The 21942-nt window shown below is 38.3% G+C and overlaps 1 protein-coding gene and 1 pseudogene across 2 annotated transcripts in view; one reads left to right on the forward strand and one right to left on the reverse strand.

The window, feature by feature from the left end:
• The window catches only part of LOC111325306 (uncharacterized), a 7236-nt gene extending 2792 nt beyond the window's left edge, over positions 1-4444 (reverse strand). The window contains exons 1-3 of one of the 2 annotated variants that reach the window (XM_022929115.2): positions 4296-4444; positions 1515-1694; positions 366-468 (exon numbers count right to left, since the gene is read on the reverse strand). In XM_022929115.2, the coding sequence (XP_022784850.2) occupies positions 366-468; positions 1515-1684 (273 nt within the window). In that variant the 5' untranslated portion in view covers positions 1685-1694; positions 4296-4444. Of the gene's footprint in view, positions 1-365; positions 469-1514; positions 1695-4291 lie in introns of both variants that reach the window. The other variant, XM_088731890.1, reaches the window with a different exon arrangement.
• Positions 4445-13439: 8995 nt separating this feature from the next.
• LOC148725527 (uncharacterized) lies at positions 13440-21026 on the forward strand (annotated as a pseudogene).
• The last annotated feature ends 916 nt before the right edge of the window (positions 21027-21942 follow it).

Below are 21942 nucleotides of genomic sequence, written 5' to 3' on the forward strand. Positions count from 1 at the left end.
GTCAACATTTTTCTGTGTAATTATTTCTTTCAATTTACTACCAGTTGTAACACACAGTATCATAACTGAAGAATCTTAACCTGATACACATGACAGAAATAAATCTGATATTTTAACTTTGTAGGAAAATAAATCTCGGTATGCTGGTTTTCGTTCGACATTGAAAATATTGGGCCACCGAATTAGTTGTTAGGTCACAGGTACCAAAGACACATAATGGGTGAGCGTGTTTTACGGCTGTGGTTACATCTAGCGTCAAGGAATAGACCCTTATTTGACCAACGATGATCGAGAATTCATATGATGCCATCATAGTGGCCATATCAATGTAAAAAATAAGAGTGATCCCAGCAAAGAAGACTCACCGCCACATCCGATTGACATTCATTTGCTTTAGATGACTTTCCTATCTTGAATGATACACAGGGGTTAAAGCTATATGTATATCCCCCGTTGGTTATTTTAAATCTGTTTGGGAGAAACAGAATAGTCATAAATGTTCTCACTGTCTCATTGCGATAAAAGTTATTATATTGATGGTTCTCATTTTCGGCCTACGTCTGTTTTTTTTTCTTTAAAAAAATCATCTGTTTATGCTTCCGGCAGTAAAGCATCACTCTTGCCTTTGATTCAATTAACTTATATCATCGGTGGCCAACCTCATCCAACACAACTCTGTGGCATGGATCAGTAATAGTTTATAGATAAGGTGAAAATTAAATGCTGTCCGAGCAAATAACCGGCACACGAGGGAAAGCCAAGCGCGTCACCAATGTTCTTGGAGGGAGGCATTGAGGTCTAAGAAACCGCAAAATCGTGGAAAAAATCGTCCAAAACCGCCAAACCCCCTTTAAAAAACTCGCTCAAACCGAAAACCGCATGAAAAACCACACAGTTGTGACAAGTAGAGCAGAGAGGAGAAACCAGAACCCAAATAGGAAAGACAGAAAACCACATCAGATACCAAATCCGAAGACCCGTTAGTATTTTTGGCGAGAACCGGAACCAAATGCAAAAAAAAAAACAAACAAACCGAAAATTCGCAAACTGCAATTAACGTAAAAACCGAAAAAACGACGTTATTTGGCATAAATACGAAAACACCGATATAAAACGTGGCCAAACCGCAAACCGAAAATCCCAAAGCCCCCATCACCCCTCCCCCCTTTCTAATTAAATTTTACTGACATTGAGTTTTGTGGAAAACGTTTTCTGTGACACCAAATTAATTCACACAAGGTCTCTGAAATTCCGGTTTTAATGCTAACAACTTCACTCGCTTCTTGCGACAACAACAATAAAAAAAAAACAAACAAACAAAGAACGTCACCGAAACGTTCTGCACGTGGTAAACTAATCCGAATAAGGCGAGGCCGCCAAGTCACACTCGTCATGAGCCGTCACGCAATGCAAACAAAACATTCTGAACAGTTTGGTACGGTATCAGGCTAGTACAATTCCAATTCCCGAATATCACGGTAAAAATGATCCTTTGGTCTTTGGTATTTACTCACCTGGCATTTCCATCTATATTTCGCAACGTAGTCAAGTTGTATTTGTTACCAGCTGGATCCTCGGGAAGACAATCCCGTGGACGTGCTTTAGTCGTGATGCCATCGGCCTCTCTGTAAGTGACGGCAGCATACAGGATGACCGCGCGAACAAAGCACCGCAACCAATTCATTGCCCAGTTTCTATCGGGATAACAACCGGAAGAGACATGGATTACTAAGTCCATTTCAATTTCACTTAAAATTTCCATTTTTTTTTTTTGTACCGCACGGGTCATCCTAAGACTGTGATTTTTTAATGACGTAAAAGCTAAGTCTATATCAAATCCCTTTATAGAACGCTGAAGAGAAACGGCTAGCCATTTTAACCATCAAGAAAAGAAATCGGGAAATAAAATAAAATTGTTCTTCGATAAATGAACGGTTACTCGTTTGTGCCACGATGTAAGAGTTAGGCTATTCAATCGCGCCAATTAACCCTTTCACTCTCGAGATCTCAATAGTAATTCTCTTTACTGTCTGCCATACAATGCTTTAGACATTAGTTCAGAGAATTGAGCATTGGATCAACTTACTAACCCCTAATTGATATTTTACTTAATTCTCATCACTTGTCTGCTTGATATTGTATTGATATAGTAAGGAGAAATTCTGTCTTGGTCACACATGGTAGTTAATGGGTTAACTCCCAATGAGAGGTGATCATAAGGAATATTACAGAACACTATGGGGAGATCAAGTGAATCTTATCGAGACAAAATCCTTCCACCCCCCCCCTTCTTGCAATAAATAATGATCAGTCCCTAAGGAGTATTCGAGTTATAACTTTAGTTTTAGAATAGTCAGACATTTTCATATTTTAAAGGCTGAAAATTTCTAAAGAAACTGTGGTGCTGCATCGATCGGGTAACAAGGTAATTTGGTTCTATCAGCTACTGAGTTGAAATTGTAAATTAGCCACCGTAACGAATAAAAAAGCTGACGTTTCCAGCGTTAGTGGCCAATTTACAATTTCAACTTAGTTGATATACCAAATTTTCATATTTTGGCTTACTGAACCAAATTTATTTTACACTTGAAAAAACGCTGTACGTGTGAAATAATATAAAGCACATCAATTTGAAAATTGAAAGAAGAGAGCTTCTAAACCCTAGGAAAAGTTTCATCAATGCCAACTGCTTTTCTTACAAACCAGCCTGAAACCAAAATTCGGGGTTTTGGCAGGAGGAGAAGCTTCCAGTTTGTACTTGTAATTAAAATCCAGTTCTGCTCGTTAATTACTGCAGAATTGTTATCAGCATGCCAATACTCTTCATTCTACTAATTTCGAAAAGAAAACCCGTACTGTAAGTGCAGATCCACCTTATTATTTTTTTGTATCTTTTAAAGGCGAAACAAATAAAAACTTGCTGTTGCAACTGGACGAACCAGTAAGTAATTTGCGTTAAAGTATTTTAGTACGATCAGGTCACGCAATCTCAGTGAAATTCTGCCCGACCTTTCTTCACCTCTAATCCAAGTTTGTAGTTTGTACCCTATTATTCAGTAAGATTACAACTACAAAGTAACATCGACAAAAGTTGTATCAACACCAAAAATTCAAAAAGGATACGTTTTTCTTAACACACCTTTTGGTCTCTACTGTTAATGCTACAAAGGTATGATTGGGAATGAAACATGCTCTCTAATTGAATTTTCCGAGAAAATAGAAAATCTATGTCACGTTTAATTTATGAAGAAAGTATTTCACGCTCGGTTCACAAGCGTAATTTTTAATGACTCTACGTTTGTAATGACTAAAACCTAAGCCAAATGTTTTCTTGTACAAGCCATCGTTTCTGAAGGTGTTCTTTTCAAACAATCAGAAAGCTGTGTTAGCTTCAAAAAAACATTGACACGAAACAGTTGATGCAATTGAAACAGTGCTGTGACAGTAGTAAACACTGATTAATGTACAATGCGTAAGCTTTCGAGCACAGCGACGATCACTATTACAATAGTCTAAAATCGATGGGAGAGATATGCATCCTTGTTTTTAATTCAGTGATGGGGAAATCTACAGTTGTAAGACTAAATTAGAAACGTTTTTGATAGGCGTGCGGCGGCCAGAGGACAATTCATTGCAAAACTGGAACTACACCTAGTGCCTTTGGCGTCACCAAACAGCCAGGAACAGCTTGCGAGAACATTTTTTTTTACGCTGAAAGGTACTGGCGAAAAGTCTGTGACAAACTTCAAGGCGGCAAAAATTTAACTTATGTTCGCCATTCGCATCTCCTAAATACTCAATAGTGTCAGATCTATCATAAGTGTTTACGAATGTCGTAACTTCTAAAAGGAAATATCAATAAATTTTCCATGTACGATAGTTAAACAGCTATTGAATAATAAGCAGACTGTGCTCATTTCAGAAATATACTTTTCGGCCTTTCAACGGTTATTGTTAAAAAAATTAGTTAACATAGAGAGGCATTGGGATAAAGTGAAACGGAAGCACAGCCAAGTTTGAAAGGAGGAAACTCGCTAACTCTATCTATGTAACTTTTAGTAGAAGAAAATTCTTCTGCGATGGCATTGTGATAAGAGCAAGGTTTTTTTTTTTTTTTTTGTCGTCAAATACAGCTCCTTGGGGTTATTACTTCAACGAAGGGCGACTACTTCTATGATTATGCTGCATTCTGAACTCTGGTTCAATGTACATTCAACTACTACTATTATCACAGTAGGTTAGGCATATGCCTTGTTCTGCTGCTAAAGAAATGCTTGTAATTTCAAGCCACTTACCTTGCAGAGATACCAAGAAACAAATAGTTCTAGCACGTACTGCACTTTTAATACTTGTTGATTCGGTCGACAGACTTAAATTCCGTTAGAAATGTAGCTGTCGTTGCTATATGCCGGAAGTGCTACTGTCCACTAGTTAGGACGCACTGCATTCTGGGTTTTGTTGGCACTGTTACTTTTAGTTTTCGTTGCATGCGGCTTTTCGCATTGGCTAATATAACTCTGTCCTGTTAAGGTCACTGTTACCTTCTACAGATAAATGGTGAGTCTTCGTATACTTTTTATTTACGGCAGGTTGCTTTTGCGAAAATATTCCGTGTCTACAAAGGTTACTAAGCTTAACTGAAATTGACCTCTCAATGATACACAACTTGTGTATCCAAATTTGTAAGTTATGAGCACTTTCTTCATCGTTGAATCATGCCTTCTTTGTACTGCAAACTGTTATCAATCTTGAAATGATCTCAAATCAATGAAGGGTCGCGAAAAGGTCTGTTCAAGACGAGAAAAGAGAGAGATTTATGCGTAGTATCGATCACTCCATTATTTCGAAAAGGATCAATTAAGGCTCGAAGGAATAATAGAAGCTTTGTGCAGCTAAAATTAGCTTGCTTCTTTTTTTTTTAATACTTCGTATTCTGTATTCAGTGTCCAAAGAAGTCAAGATAGTCAACTCCCAAGATCTGATTGTTAATTCTCCCCTATAGCTGCTACAGAACTCCTTGTATATTAGTGACTAGAATTTGGTCTTAGATCAATAAAATATCTTCTACAGGTTCGAGTATTCTCATTACCTGTTTGTAGGAAAGTGTACGGAGATTTTAGGAGAAGTTACATGCCAATCAGTACTGAAGGATTATGTTTATTGTCAATATTTTACAATCCTTACAGTGAGAGTTAATGGTGGAATCCTCAAGACCAACATAATTGTCCTGCCAAGGTAATAACTGTTTCATTAGCCGTTTGACTAGCTGTTTAACAAGATGGATGTGAGCTAGTGAATGGTTTCTTCAAAATCAGGTATGAAATGCAAAAATTAAAAAAAGCTAGGGTATGAAAAATTTGTTCTTGTTGTTTCTTGAAGGTGTTTTGTGCCAGAAACAGGTTGTGACTCAAAAGTTTGCATCAGTTAAGGAGATAAGTTTTTTGAGATTTTGTTATGGCCTTGCAATTCACATATGGAGTTTGAGATAGTGTCAGTATTATATGTACTATTCAAGATTTCACAGTCCATAGCCTAACAAAGACGGATGACAAAACTGTCAGATTAATGTATGACGAAGGGAGGCCTCTTTTTAACTATGCCCTATCACCTAAGGGAGCATTATTGTAGAGCTACTCTTCACTGGAACTTCTCAAATTATTTCAAACATACTTATGCATACAGCAGCAATTTCTGTTCTACTTCACTTCTACTTTACTGACTGATAATTTAACAGTATATGTACATCACATCAGTTTAATAAAATATATAAATTATGTACATACAATAAATAATACAATCTAAATAAATTTTACAAATCAAATGAACCTTATAAACAAGAAATATTTATAGTATATATGAATTAAAAATTTGATGCATTAAAACCGGACTCTCCTATTTTATATAGGTGTTACACAGTGTGGTATCTGATTTGAAATTATCCTCTGTGTCAACAATACTATGAGGCCGATTGAGAGGATTGTCATTCATTGGTGACATCTTGATTGCCATGCTTTCTTGCCTGAGATCACTTATGGATGGCATTGGGGGAAAATGCTCCTGTTTCTTCAAAACAATGGATATACTTTATTTGTATCGATCCTCAGTCGAGAATTCATTAGACAGAAGCTTTGTCTTTCAAATTTTCTCCAAAAAGAAGAAAAGAATTAGGAAGATGAGAAAAAAAATCACTTGATACTGTATTTGAACACCTGTCCTGTCTCTCTACTGAAAGGCTGTTGATTTATACCTGGTAAATCTTCAAGTTGTGTTGGTCTTGTTTACCTCCAAATGTTGTGGTAATTTTACCTCTACCAATAACTTAATGGCTCCTTCAGATATGAAGAGCTAGTGCAAATGAATTTCACTGGAAATTTCTTGGTTGAACTTGTCTGTGAGGTTACAGTGTGTGACTTTCTTTGCCATCTATAAAAGTGGGGGTGTTAGCAGGTGATTTTTCTGCTCCCACATGACTACAGGTTAAACATGTTATATTAGGAACTAGCTAAAATTATAGCAAAGTTTTAAACTGTGTTTTTTTTTGTATATCTGTCCATAAACTATTTTTTATCAGGAGCCCTTGGACTCTTCAATAGAGTCACAGAATGAGGTAAAAATAAAATAAAATTTACTTTGAACCAATTAGATCCTCCTCGTCTTTATTACTATGAAGTTTTCACCCAACAATACTACATCTGGGATATTTTTTTAGGTAGCCATTTAGTTTGATAGTGTGTTCAGGGTATTCCTATATACATGCAACAATTTACTGTGTACATTGAAAATACATGGCTACTATACATTGTTAGTTAAATGGGCATTCTCTATGGGGCCATTCCTAATAGGAACAATTTAAAATGATAATATTTAAATAGCTAAATAATTTATTTTTGACCCATTCATGGATTTTTGGAATGAAAGTTATATTTAGAATGAGTGTCTTCTTTCAAGATATCTGAAGATGACAAATTAAGAAAAAAGGCATGCAACATTTAATTGCAAAGGCCTTTGCACTGATAGGGACTGTACTTATATTATAGAGAAAATTGTCAATACACACAGTCCAGAGCAGTTTAACTTTCCAAAAATCGAAAATCATGTGAAATAGCTCATTAAGAGTCAATGAATGGTACTCTGACAAGAAGTTCCAGGACAATCCAAGTTTTTTGGCAGCTTTTCTTTGGGCATAGTCAATGCATCATCTACATGTGCTGTTCTTTCTTTGAAATTCCTTAATTTGCATCTTCTTGATCTTCGAGGTTCTCTCTTCCATTCAGGGCTCGAATTTAATTTTTGGATCACTAACCCTTTGGGTTAGTAGACTTCTTTTTCATTGACCAAATTATAAAGTTTGGTATCCAAGCTGACAAGTTATGATATCTCAAATGTTGAACATTTTGATAATAACGACTCGGACAAATTAAAGAGTAGCTGAAATTGAATGGGGACCTTAAAAATGTTGACAATTATGCACCTATTTTATTTCCCTCTTGTTTACCATTATTAGTCAAGAACTGTACATCTACAGCACATTCTCTAAAAAGAGTTTAAGTTGATTTAACAACTTAGTATTCTCAGTATTCCTCTGAGTGTTGGGTCTACGTGCTCTTTGTCCCGAAGTCCACCAATGTTTAAATATCTTAGAAAATTTTACTAACCATGTCAGGGTGACACATTTTTAGTAACCAAACGTTCAAAACTACTAACCATTGGTTAACAGGTTACCGTTAATTTTGAGCCCTGCCATTGCTGTTCAGTGCAATCCTCTCCCACTGGTACCAAGTTACCATCAAACCAAATTTTCAGACACAGAATCAAGACACTGTGGGCCTCTACTTTGTACCACTCTGTCCAAACATGCAAACCTTGGAATCAGGGCAGCACACAAGGTTAATTTAGTTTCAAGGTTCATTTATGTCACACTATTTACATAAAATTAACATAGATAGAAAAGTATAATTGCAACAAATGATTACAGAGTAAAATAAATAAGGTACAGATTATAAAAATTTGTGTGGTGGTCAAAGTAGCGAAGGCTTTCTAGTTGGCCACCACAAAATCAACAACCTGTCCTGCTCTCTTCTTCTCTGGGATATTTATATTAGACGATAAGAAATAATATGAAAAAAAAAATCACTCAGTTCGTTATTTGAACACCCATTCTGTGGCTGCCCCCGAATAATGCACTTGTGTCTGAAGGAGTTTCGATGATAAAAAATACCACCATTGTTATTTGCAAGATCAACACTTTAATCTTCAGATAACAACTTAAGTTCTCCTTTACAAATGCAGATGGCCAGAGGGTTAATACATTGATGGAAACTACGCATCACACTTGTGATAAGACAAAAACATGGTTGCCCTCATGGTTGAGCAGTTATCTGGCAAATAGGTGACAACCGCTGACATTACTAATAACTTACCACTGTACCACTAGTAACACATACCTACCATTTACCTACCACTTATCCTCCTTCCTCTTGTCCTTTTTTTGCTATTGAAGGCCTTTTGATTCATGCCTGGTAAATCATCATGTTGTGTTGGTCTTATTTACATTACCTCTAATGATAATTTCAGCTTGTACATATTTAAAGAGCAAATTCAAATTATTTTCACCAGAATTTTCTTGGTTGGACTTGTCTGCAAAGTTGACCAGGGAGATGTTAATTTTATGTGCTAAAGCAAATGGCTTCTTTTATATATAGGTGAGGCTGGTCAGTTGGGTGGCTTAAATAAAGGTTTTCACATGTTTGCAATGTTGTTTTGATTGTTTTAATGAGAGATTCAAAATGTTTACAGGCATTTAATCTGGATTGTATTGGGTTGATGTGGGTTGTATTTTTCTGGTTGTACTCTTTGTCAGAAGTGATAATCCCCTTAGACAAGTTGAGGTTTGCTTCTGATTGTGGCAGGACTATTTTGCAGGAAATAATTAGAAAGCAATGGCTTTGAATAGAAATTGGTAGAGCTTGTTTGTACTCTATTGAAATGTTTTAGATAAATAAGGAAATGTGGATAGCTCAAAACATTTTAATTGATGTTTAATTGTACTGAAAGTTACAACTGTACTTAAAAGTTATTTATTACAACCTTATTACAATTACAACCTTTATTACAATATCTACAGTAAATAAACTCTGAAATAATTTTAAATCAAGTTGATTCATAAAGGCTGACATTCATATCAGTTGCAATGTTAACTATGATATTTAAACCATACAAAAAGCTTAACGTATATCTATATATTAATAAATTAAAATGCCAGTTTTGAAAATTTTTATCCTTGCCTAATTTCATAATTTTGTTAGGGTTCTTACCAAATTTGTTTCCATAGGAGTTAAAAAGTAAGAAATAGCAAGTAACTTTGTAGGTTTACCCCATGGTGGGGGTGTGGGGGCTGCATGGGCCCCCACTGGGGTCCAGGGGAATAGCCCTGATGGGGCCCCAGGGGGGGCAAGCCCTTGGGAGCTCCTGGGTTTTCAGCAATTCAGAGGGTCTTTCAACAGGAGCCATGGCACCCTTCTTCACGTGTTCATGAGTCAATAACACTTTATTTGAACTAATGTTTGTTCTGAAAGAATATGTTACTCTTTAGTCAAAGTCAGATGCATAGTCAAAGTCACTTCCAACATTGAAGTCATCATTTGGGCATAAATTGAGGTTTCAAAGAACTTCTTCTAATACTACAGTCTCTGTTGTCTGTTCTTCTCTGACTGAAGTGGTGTTTCCTGCCACATCATCAGAATTGACAACTACATCTTCCTGGCCACCAGTTTGTAACTGTAGAATAAATAGAAAAATACCCATATATTAACAATCCAATACCAAGTAAAAGCCTTGGACAGGTAGTGTTGAAACTGAGGACAGTTGCAGCCAGTTAATTCCTCTATGCTAGCTAACTCAAGTAAAAAAAAAATAATAACACTTACCCTGTGTTTACATTTGAGCTTTTACCAAGGTAAAAATTTACTAAGGTCAAGTTACTTGACCTTGGTACATTTGTCCAGTGTTTACACTAGCTCAAATAACTCAAGTTGATCTGTCAACACTCCCACTATCTGCATTATCTACATCATGAAATGGAACTGGCAGAAAATTCTAACACCATGCTTGCTTAAAGAAGTAAAGTGGTGGCTTTTGTGGCCATTGCTTTTTATTTCTTAATTCAAGAGCTGCAAACAGAAACGTCAAGATTTCGTAAGATGCTGATGTTAAAACACCTCGAGGTCGAGGCAAAAGTGGATGGTTTTACTCCAAATTGCTTTAAAAAATACCAGACAAGCTAGACACACATGAGCATGGCCGCGAAATCAGTTCTGGTTTGAGAGCCTTTTGCAAGGAGATTTCGTGGAAGATTGGTGGAAGGAAAATTTCAGGATATCAATGTGTACAGTTGAGTACATTGTTTGAGCGGTTGGCCCGGATTTGGCACGAGATTGATTTGAAACGAGATTGCACCAATGTGTCCATGTAAACAAGCGAGTAGCAGTAGCGTTATGGCACCTAGCTACTGGAGACATGTATAGATCCACTGGGCTGCAATGTGGCATTGGAAGGTGTACAGCTATGTTGATAACACACGATTTTTGTGAAGCAATTGCCAAATGAGCCACAGAATTTATTAAATTTCCAGTGACTGAGCAAGATGTGCAACAAAGCATTCGCTTGTTCACAAACAAGTCCCCGTTCCCGCAAGTGGGAGGAGCAATTTATGGTAGTCATATTGCATTAAAACCAGTGCCTGTCAATGAACGGATTGAATACTTCAATCGAAAGCAAGAGTATTCCATCGTAATCCAAGGAGTTGCTGACGCGTCTCTTAAATTTCTTGATGTGAGTACGGGCTACCTCGGTAGCATTCATGATGCCCATATTCTCCATTTGAGTAAACTGCAGAGAGAAATATATCAAGGTACCTGGCTAAACGCGCCTTTGAAGAGAATTGGGGGTTCCAAAGCTGGACCTCTTCTGGTAGGGGACTCGGCGTATCCTTTGTCTGTTTGGCTGATGAAGCCGTTTAAGCAAACACCAACATTAACTGAGGGCCCATTGTGTTTCAATCGTGCCCTCAGTCAAGCCTGGATTGTTATAGAACAAGCCTTCGGAATTTTGAAAGGTCGTTGGAGATGTCTCTATAAACCATTAGAGGAAAAAACAAGCAGAGTCCCCACCACTATCATGGCTTGCTGTGTCCTTCACAATATTTGTATAGATGTTAGAGATTCGAGCGCTATAGACCCCGTTGAGGATGACAATGAAATGGATCAAAACTTTCAATGGAGATGAACAGCTTTGCGCAAGGAGCATTAGAGATGATATAATGGATCATTTGTCATAATACAAACATTAAACCATATTTATTCTTTTTATTGTAACGTTTTGGGTTAAGTTGAAAAGACACAGGTGGATTGACTGGAGATCAATGTACATAGACTGAAATTTGGTCCCTTTCCATTTGTTACAGGTATAATTAATGAGCAATGTAATTCACTGTGATTTAAAAATGTTATAAAAGCTTTCCGATGTTGAGGGTAAGATTTTGTTTTTTGAATCATTGAAAACAAATTATTCTTGAATTTAAAAACTCGTATATGTTGCGTTACAGTTTTCTCTGGTATGTATATATTAACTGCTTTACAAAAAATTAATCAACAGATAATTGTACTTTTAAATTTCTGAGATACATGTAATTTTTTGGTGTAAGCAATAATTTTTACCTCCTTATCTTGTTCATTTGTGGAATCATTTTCCTGTTACACAGTTATCTTGATCTTGAAATTAATCATAACACATGAAATCATGGGCAATGAACTGAAATGAATAAAATGTTCTCATTAAACAAGTTAAGGTCTGAAATTTACTCTTTCACATTGGCAACACCCTCTAAAATGTTTCCAAGCAGCTTTAATGCATCCATTGAGAACTTTTGTTGTTCTCTTCTGCTTTCCCTCTCGGCCTCTGCCATTGCTCCATAAACGCCTCGTCCCTCTCTTGTGCTCTTTCCATAAATGGCAGCACTGTTGGCTCATCTGCTATTGCTGTTCCTTTAGTCTTCTTTCTGGCTGCTTTCTTTCTATCTTTTCAATCCTTTGGTGTATTCGTTGGACTACTCTTTGGTGTACTCGTGCACTTTCCCTGTTTGCCTTTGTTCTTGAAGAATAAGGGCTTCGCAAAGGCCAATGACTCGTCTTCCTCTGAGTCTGAAGTGCTTACTTCACCAGACGGGCCAGGTAGATCATCAGATTGGACAAGTTTCCTCTTTTGAGTGGACGCAGCAGCCCAAACTTCCTCATCCCAAATTTGTTTATCGTGGATGTCTTGATCAATTTGTGGGAAACTCTGGGCTTCGATTGGCGAACTACTCTCCAAAACGTGTCGAGGATTGATGGCTTCTCGATTGCCGAGGATTTTGTCCATGTCCTGATAATATTTAGGCACAAGCTCAAGGTCGCCTTCTACTTCGTTGTCACCCGCAACATCTCTCCCTTTTCCATATCCAGTGGTCCAGAGTTTGTCTTTGGTTGTTTTGTATTTTTTTGGGAGATTGCTCATTTTATTTTTGCATTGCTGCGCTGTCTTGTTGCTTGAAACATGTTCTCGTCTACATCTCTCGTGCAGTTGCTTTGCAATAGATTCCCATTCTGGTGAATTGAATGCTTTATAGCAAAGCTTCTCTTCATTCTCACAGAACAACTCGATGAGGATTTTTTCTTCAGTTTCAGTCCATCGACTGGTTTTCTTCTTCTGCGCACCGCTTGTTAAATCTTCACTAGTGGAACTTGTAGGAGGATCCGACTGCAGTGAATTAACAGGAGAAAATTGAGGTGCCATCGTATGCATAGGCGCTGACCTCATTCCATAATATTGCGGTGAAAAATCCAGTGACACATGTAAGTTCCACAACTCTTCTACAATGTATTAGAATTAAAAAACAACAGTTAACAGGCAACCATTGATACAAATAAAGAAAAACTGAAGTATTAAGAAAATTATAATTTATGCATAAATTTGCATGGCTAATATTTTTTCACTTCTTTCAAATTTGTGGTGTTTTTCAATTAGTTTTTCAACTGTTTCTGAGGGATAGACATGGAAGGACATTTAAACTGTCTGTATTTTTTCTGATTATGAATATAAAATAATAATAATAAAGTAATACAAATAATTGTAACAACAAAAGAGCACGAAATCATGTAGATGTTGAATAATCTTAGTTACCTTGATCCACAATTTGTGATTAAGTCAGCCAAGAAGAGGTTTCAGAACCTGTCCTTTGCAATTCAAGGGTGCTAAATAAATGTACTACAGAAAGTCTGTCTTGGTGTGCCAGGTAACCCAACAATTACTATTTGAGTTTAGGCACAGACTAATTGCACAGAGCTCACAGGAAATGATTGAACGAGGTGGTTGAGGCCTCTTTCCTTCTTCCTCATATTCTTCTTGAGCTCTCCAGTGCAGAGCTGAGAAAACATGAGAACAAACTGCACAAACTCTGAGAGGACCAACAACTGGCATATGGGCCCCTACATTCTGAAGTCGCAGTGCAGTAATTGGATCTTTCTTTGGTCACCCTATGGCTTGACTCTTTTCTGTAGCTCATCATCAGTTTGGTGGCTAGGGTCAACCGGAATTCTCTTGAGGTTAACTTTTGTGTATTACTTGGAATTGCTTTGTATAACTGAAAGGCATTGTTGATGGATGTCTCCAGCTGATGGAAAACTATGCGTGGGGGCCAATGCTTGCAATTCCTACCAGCACTGTAGTACCGGTTGTTCTGATCTGCCTGGTCAATGCCACACATGTACTTGTTGTAGTCCTTGAGTACAGTTGGGCAGGGTACTTGGACTACTCCTTGTTTGCTTCTCCTTTTGACTTCCTTGTTAGCCTGTGGTGTGTCTGGGGCATGCGAAGGCTTATGAATTGTACTAAAAAAATATACTGGTTTGTTGTCATACCAGGATACAGCAGCAGTCTACCACAGCTTCTCTAGGAACTAGATCCCCGCACTGGTTTAGGATTTTGAGGAAAATTAAGTTCCTTTGATAAACCTCTAGTGTTACCTTTAACAGTTCCAAGGCTGTTAATTCCTTTTTGCAGTAACTTCTGAGCTAGAATGGGGCTGATATAGAAACTATCAGTCACAACTATATATCCTTGGTTCTCATCCTTCAGTAAGGTCAAGAAAAACTCTGGTGCCTAAGCCAACTTCTGGCAATCTTTGCTTGACATTCTTTCCATTGTAGATTTTTTGTGGAAAAATATAAACATTGGTTGCATCAGCCATTGCCCACACCTTTATTCCAAACCTTTTGGATTTGTTAGCAACAAAGTGCCTGAATCCAACACGACCTCTGTAAGGAATCATCTGCTCATCAATGGCCAGCCATTGATCGGCAGTCCACTCAGCAGCATACCTGGGCAAAAGCTGATCTAAGAAACACCTGACCTTATAAAGCTTATCAGGCTGTGGTGGAGGTTGACCAGGAGCTACTTGTTGGGGTTGACTTTCAACCTCCTCATCACAAACTTTAAAGTAATGCAATATTGCTTTGAACCTGTCGTGGGTCATATGCTGATTCCAATCAGCAATTTCAAACAGGCTGTATTTTCTCTGCCAATATAAATGGATCTCAGGTAGCTTCAAGATACCCACAGCTACTCAAATTCTGAAAAAGGTTTTCATTTCATTGACGTTTTCTATTTCACTCCACTTGGTTTTGTGTTTTTCAGGATTTTAATGCCTCTTTACAAGAGCATTTTTGTTTGTCATATTCTTGATAAAATCAAAAAGATTATCATCCCAAAACAGCTGAAACAATGTTACTGGTGTGCACTCACCTCCCCATACACGAACAGGGCCAGGCCTAACTTGGAAAGCAGGAATCTCATTGTCAACAGCTCCTTGGCCCCAAACAAATTGAGCAGGTTGACCTCCTGGTGGTTGCGTATTCTGCGTGACAGCTTTTCGTGGACACTTGCTAGCCCTTGACTGAAATTCAACCGATTCGTCACTCTCTTCATCCAATTCATGGTCTTCATCCCTAACAATGGCCTGTCTCACATTAACAACATCCTGCTCATCAATAAATACGTTAGTTGGGGCTTCGTCGTTTTGCATACCTTCCCTATTATTCAAATCACGGTTGTTGTTTGCATTTGTTCTAATGGTGTCTATTTCCACGTCTGACAATAATTCGCCAAAAACGCTTCCAAAGCGGTCATTGGGATAACCATAAACATTGTTGTCATCTTCTTCGCCTTCGTCTGATTCAGAGTCGTCGAAATCGCTATATTCTTCATCATTTTCTATCAAAACTTGAGCTAATGCTTCTTCACGTGTCATACGATACGTCATCTTTAAATGTCGTATGATCACAGATGCAAAATTTGTTAAAATATTGGCTAAATCATCGACAGTTCCATGGAAATCATGCCTCCAAACAGTCTTTTAAGACATTCTGATACATTTACATGACATATCTGGTGCTCATTCCTGCCTACCTCGTTTTTACCGGGCAAAATTTACCTGGGTCTAGAATGACGTCTTAGGAGCCAATATATTGGCTTCCGGTAGGAAATGAGTTAATGTCCCCTGCCTAACCAAATTAACTAATTAATGGATGCAGGAGATGGGACCTACGGTTTATTTGTCCTTATCTGAGAAGACTAGAATGTTTATCCATTTCTTGATATCATAGAAAGGTAGTGCATTCTCCTCAGTGATTTTAAGACCTTGAGTGTTGGTCTGGCTGGGGCTCGAACCATTGACCTCGACCTCCCGCACAACAGTCCAGCACTCTAACCAATTGAAGCCCACTATTTCTTCATGGAAGTTCTCTACTGGCAAGATTCAGTGCCAGACAGAAGCTATCGTGATTTGACAGATGAGATAGATAGTTTATTAGAATATCGAACATGGCAGTCCGTAGACTGAATTGCGTTACAATTACTTAAAACTAGGAATAAATGAATTCCAAATACAAATTGAAATTATAATAAAACCATAAATGCGAAAAACTCTCTATATATGACTATGTACAAACTAGTCTAAAAAAAATTTATGTACACATACTTGGAATAAAAGTTTTCTTAAAATGATTTGTATGTGTATGGGGCATGGCATAAGCCCTGGACTGTCTTAGATTATATCTGTGTTCTCTCTTAGGAGGTAAGACAGGCACGAGTTTGTGATCCGGGCATGACGTGATAGACTCGAAAAGCTTGCTACACAGAGCCACGCGTCTTGCGTGCAAGGTTACTAAGTCGAACCTGGCCAAACATTCGAAATATGACGCATGAGGACAAATGATGGAGAGTGCTCTCTTTTGCACTCGTTCAATGTCGTCACTAAGATACTGTGGGAGCGCGTGATGGAAAACTGGCGCACCATACTCTAAAACAGATCTTATCACAGTGCAATAAAAATTTATAATGTCGCTCAGTGGAACGTTGGCACACTTTAGAAGAACAATAAAATAAAGGCGCTTGTTCGCTTTCTTAATGCACTCTGAGATATGTTCGTTACATTTTAAATCTGAGCTAATAGTGACTCCTAGGATTTTTACACTGTTTGATACTGATAGTTCCTTGCCATTAATCACAATTGGTGGAAAATTGTGAGTGTTTCTTTTAAAGTCAATGCGCATCTCCTTGCATTTATCCGCATTCAGTTCCATCCTATTTTCAATCGACCACGCCTCAACAGCGGAAACTGCGCTTTGTACATCACTGGTCAAACCTCGTGGTATCATTTGGGCGATAGTCGTGTCGTCTACGTACTTCCAAGTGAGCGCGTTGACCTCAAGATCGTTGATCATTAATAAGAACAACCAGGGACCAAGCTTGGTCCCCTGTGGTACCCCGGCGGGGACTGAGCCCCACTCTGACCTGCAGTCTGATCACAACCTGACACATTGTTTCCTGTCTGACCGAAAATCCAGCACCCAGACGCGAACCCACCGTGGCATGTCCCAGGCTTCGATCTTTTTGGCCAGCAAATTGTGATCAATAAGATCAAAAGCCTTACGATAGTCGAAAAATACCACTCTAACAGCTGCGCCTCTGGCGTCAGTGGCCTGTGACCAGTTATGTACCATGGAAATCAGAGCGTACAAGGTGGAGGATCTTGGAATACCGCCATATTGGTTCGAGTCTATGATCTGCAACACTGCTGGACTGACGTATCTGAGTACCACAAAATCTTCCGAAACCTTAGAGATGGCGGGCGTCAAGGAGATAGGACGCAGGTGCTTAGTAGCATCCACCATGGGTTTTTGCTTAGGGAGAGGCACCACGTCTGCAAGCTTCCAAGAGACGGGAAGCCTTTGTTCTCTAAAGGTCGCGGTCAGTATAGATGTAATAGGCTGTGCGAGAATCACTGCATACTCCCTCAAAAGCCAGTTACCGATGTCGTCAGGTCCAGCTGCCTTCCTCGGGTTTAGATTGGTTAGAGCGTGTAGGACATCAAATTCTGTAATTAAAGGCATATCGGAGTCCTCCACTACAGTAGGGACAGCGTATAGGGGTTGATAATGCTTCATGGGTTCTAAGAACACAGCGTTGATGGCGTTAGCTAGTTCAACATCACTTAGGCAATCGATTTACCACAGGATTTGTCGTAACGATAATAATAATAATATAATAATAATTATAATATAATAAGAATAATGATAATAATAATAATAATAATATAGTAATGACACCTTTATTTAGACACGGTAATGTTTAAAGCTGAACAGCTTGTGGGGTCATGTGTAAATCCAAATAAACTCTAAATTAAATAAATTCAAATGATGATGGTTTTTGAGGGGAGGGGAAAACTGGAATACCCAGAGAAAAACCTCTCGGAGCAAACTAGAGATCCGAGAAACTCAATCCACTTGTGACGCCGGGTCCAGGAATCGAACCCGAGACACATTGGTGGAAGGCAAGCACTCTCACCACTGCGCCAACCCTGTACCCCTCAAAGGGAGGGAGGAGGCAATACAGAACCAAAACTAGCATAAAAAAGCTGGAGCTAGTCAAAAGCAACCTATGTGCCATGTTGTTCTCATTTGTTATGTAGAAGGAGTTGATTGCAGATCAGCCATGTGCCTGGCAGTTGTTTCTAGAGATAATACGATTTCAAAAGCTTTTTTGAATGTCAGTTTGCCTTCAGAAAGAAAACACCTCTGTATTTTCTCATTATTTACTCTAGAAACCAGATGATCACAAAGTATATTTTCCAGACTACCACCAAAGTTGCAGTATTCTGCTAGGTGTCGTAAAGCAGCAACAAAATCAGAAATACTTTCTCCACTTGTACAGAAACGATTGCTGTGCTTTTGCCTTTGCATGCTTTCACTGGGTTTTGGATTGAAATGATTCTTTACCATGAAGCAAGATTCCGGATACGACTTATCTCCGGGCTTTGCTGGATTGAATAAGTCATGCATTAGCTTGTAGATTTTCTTTCCCACTGAACTGAGGAGAATAGCACAATGTAATGTCAAACCTTCACCTTTACCTTTGATCTGATTTGCTTCAAATAGAAGTTTAAATGCTCAATACTACGGTGGCCCATTAGGGACAGTGCTACAAACCAAAAAAACCCCAAAGTACAAAAATATACTACTGCAAACTAAATCAAATATACTACGAATAAAATTAAACCAGTAACGCCGGTGAAAAATCAAATGCACTTCTACACAACATTTAGTGAAATGCTACTCACCGAATTAAAAAAAGTTAACCGCACACTGCAAAGGAAAGCACAATGCCCACCCCAAATCAAGGGAAATAACTCACCGCAAGTGGAAAAGGAGAGTAAGAGTGTTGGCTTAGAGAAAAAGGATGCCATGGATCATGTGAAATGGAGGGCGAGAGTTAGAGAGATTGCTGGCAGAATGGGGTAAATGCAGCCACCCCCATTTATGGCGATAAACCTGGATCAAAACTGGATTGAAACAAATACCTAAAGCATGCCCCAAATGAAAGGGACATAATCTATGCATGCGCATTTGCACATCAAGGCCTGAGACTGAGTAGTAAGCGCGCTTTTATTAAAGGGAAACAAAATGGCATTGGTCAAAGACTTGAGTAGCTCAAGCAAAGACAAATCGGCTGACACACTTATACAATGACTTACCTTATGGGTCTGAGCAAGATGTAATTGAATGTTACTTTTACAGAGGTCTTACCTATAGGCATATTACTCTTATGTTGGAAAAGCAACATGATATTTTCATGAATCAGCGAACTCTCAAGCGAATGCTGAAAGATTATGGACTTAAGAGACGTGAAACAGTGGATGAGGAGGTCAAGGAATGCATCAGGGATCTTATTATACAAGAAATATGCACTGGTCCTGATAGCCTCAATGGCTACTGTGTGGCAAGTCTTGTGCCTAAGACACCGGATTAATGTTCCTCAGCAATTAAGAGAGGTTGATCCTAGAAGAGTGGAACACAGAAAGAGCCATTGTCTTCAGTGGAGAATGTATGTGTCACTTGGACCCAACTTTTGCTGGCACATGGAAAGGTACCATAAACTGAAGCCTTATGGCTTTTCTATTAACGGCTGTGTGGACAGCTTTAGTCAAGAATTCTTTGGCTTGAGGTGCAATGACTGAACAAAAATCCAAGGTGTGTTGCAAGCTATTTTGTAAAGTATGTCAAAGCAGCACATGGATGCCCAGTGGGTGTATACACTGACCCTGGCACTGAAAATGGTCTGGTTGCTGGAATAGAGTGCTATTTGAGAGCTGAGGGACTGGATGAATGTGCAGGATCAAAGTCCCACAAATACCTATCAAGCACTAAGAATCAGCATATTGAATGTCAATGGTCACATTACAGGAAACAACGTTCAAGTTGGTGGATTGACTTCTTTAATGACCTTCACAAGTCTGACATTCTTGATCTGACCAGTGACTTGCGCAAAAAGGCAATTTGGTTTTGTTTCGCTGAATTGCTGCAGACTGATCTGGATAACGTAAAGGAATACTGGAACAGTCACCAGATCAAGAAGTCAAAGCATGCCTCTGTATTTGGTGTTCCTGACATGTACCTCCTCCCCAGGATTTTGGACACAGCGACTGCTTGGTTTCAATATTGCCACACAAGCTCACAGAAATGGAAAATAGGTTTGAAGGGTTCAATGTTGAGGATGATGAGTGCAACCTAGTTTTTCATGAGTATTTTCAATACGTCATGGACAATAATGGCTTATCCCACCCCACAAGCATTCATGGAGCTGGAGTCCTTTTTGAGAAGCTTATCAAGTTTGCAAAAGGTGAACTCTAAATTTTCTTTGCTTTTGTGAGCTAGAAAATTGCTTCCACAAGGAGTCCTGTGTAGAATGGCAGGAGGCATGAACAGTACTTCATGCACTTCTACCACATGTAGCCCAACTTTAATATGATTTTCTCGCACATAAAAACAGGAGAAGGTGAGGCCAGCCTCTTGGGTGGCATGTGCATTACTTGTTTGAGATAATTATACTGTGAATGTTGAATCAAACCATCTCCAATGACAAATGTATGTCTTCCAAAGAAACAAGCAGCTAAAAAGTCACTTAATTTTAATAATATATTTTTTCACCCAATATCACTACTTAACAGCAGTATATTCGACTGAAAATAGCTTTTACTGACATTTTTTAATGAACTTTTGTCCATCCAAGATGTTTTCACTGGTTACAAGTTACAGAATTTCAACAAGGTTTTTTTTGGGGGGCACAATACCATTAATCAATAAAGTCCCAGTTTCCCTAGTAGTGGGACTTGGCAGCCATGTTTTATTGTTTTAAAGTTGTACAAGCACTGATTAAACAAGAAAAAAAAATGCCATCACACAGAGTCCTCACAACTATTTTTCTCTTTCTAAACCAAACCGTTTAGTCAGTCCATTAACTTTGGGGATTTAGTTGAGAAATCAATTAGCATGCACTGTAATATAGTAATTAATTTAAACACAGAAATTAGACATCGTAACTAATTTTCACAAAATACTTGCACATCAATAAACTGAAATGCTTGTCTCATGGCAAAATTTTCTCATCTTAGAGAGAAACATACAAGCAGAAATGATGAAAGGAAGGGATTGAGACAGGAATGTAGGAAAAGTTTACAAGGATACTAAACGATAAGGCACATATTATCTGTAAAACTCTTACAGTATAATCCTCTCCTGGCACAAAGAGTTTCTCCATGAGTGATGGTTATTCTTCCATCATGGCCAGGCACCCGTGCAGCTTAAGTCCCTCCCTCATTTGGTCTCGTTCAGCTTCCACCCTCATAATTGTGTTTTGAAGTGTTATAGGGTGACCCTGAAAACAAAAAAATAATGTCATCCCTAGATGTAGTTAGTCTTGCAGCTAGATAATCAGTAAGTACTGCCAGACCATCAGCACTTAGTTTCATATACATGTCAGATTATTGAATTAAAGCACACATGTAATCAATCTATCCATTGCTGTTCAAGATTCCCCTCACTGGTTGCACCTTGTTTTTGATCCCATAATGTAACACAGACAAAATGTTTTATATATGGATTAATCCATACTAAAACTGGAGAAAAGTTTGGGAGAATCATCATGGAAAGTTTGGGAGAATCATAAAATTTAGCCACAGCAAATCATAGTTGACAAAGAACACAGAATGCAACAGCTCTAAACAAGACAATGATAAAACACATCTTGGGATACTGTACTGGTCTGTACCTTACAATAGTGACTTTTTTCTCTATCCAAATTGTGGATGTAAAGCCAGTATTCATTAACACATCCATGTTTATGTCTTCCTGGAAAATGGCTTGCAGTTCTTTACTGTTCACTTCTTTTACCTGGTGACATATCATTTTCAGAATTGGCTTAATAAATGTAGTTAAGGAGGTTCAAAACAGTTTTCAGTACTTTCTAGCTTTTATACTCTAAAGGGTCAGTGCTTTAAGCATTAATGTTATCAGT

Source organism: Stylophora pistillata, chromosome 8, assembly GCF_964205215.1.
Source record: "Stylophora pistillata chromosome 8, jaStyPist1.2, whole genome shotgun sequence".
In the NCBI taxonomy this organism is placed as follows: domain Eukaryota; kingdom Metazoa; phylum Cnidaria; class Anthozoa; order Scleractinia; family Pocilloporidae; genus Stylophora; species Stylophora pistillata.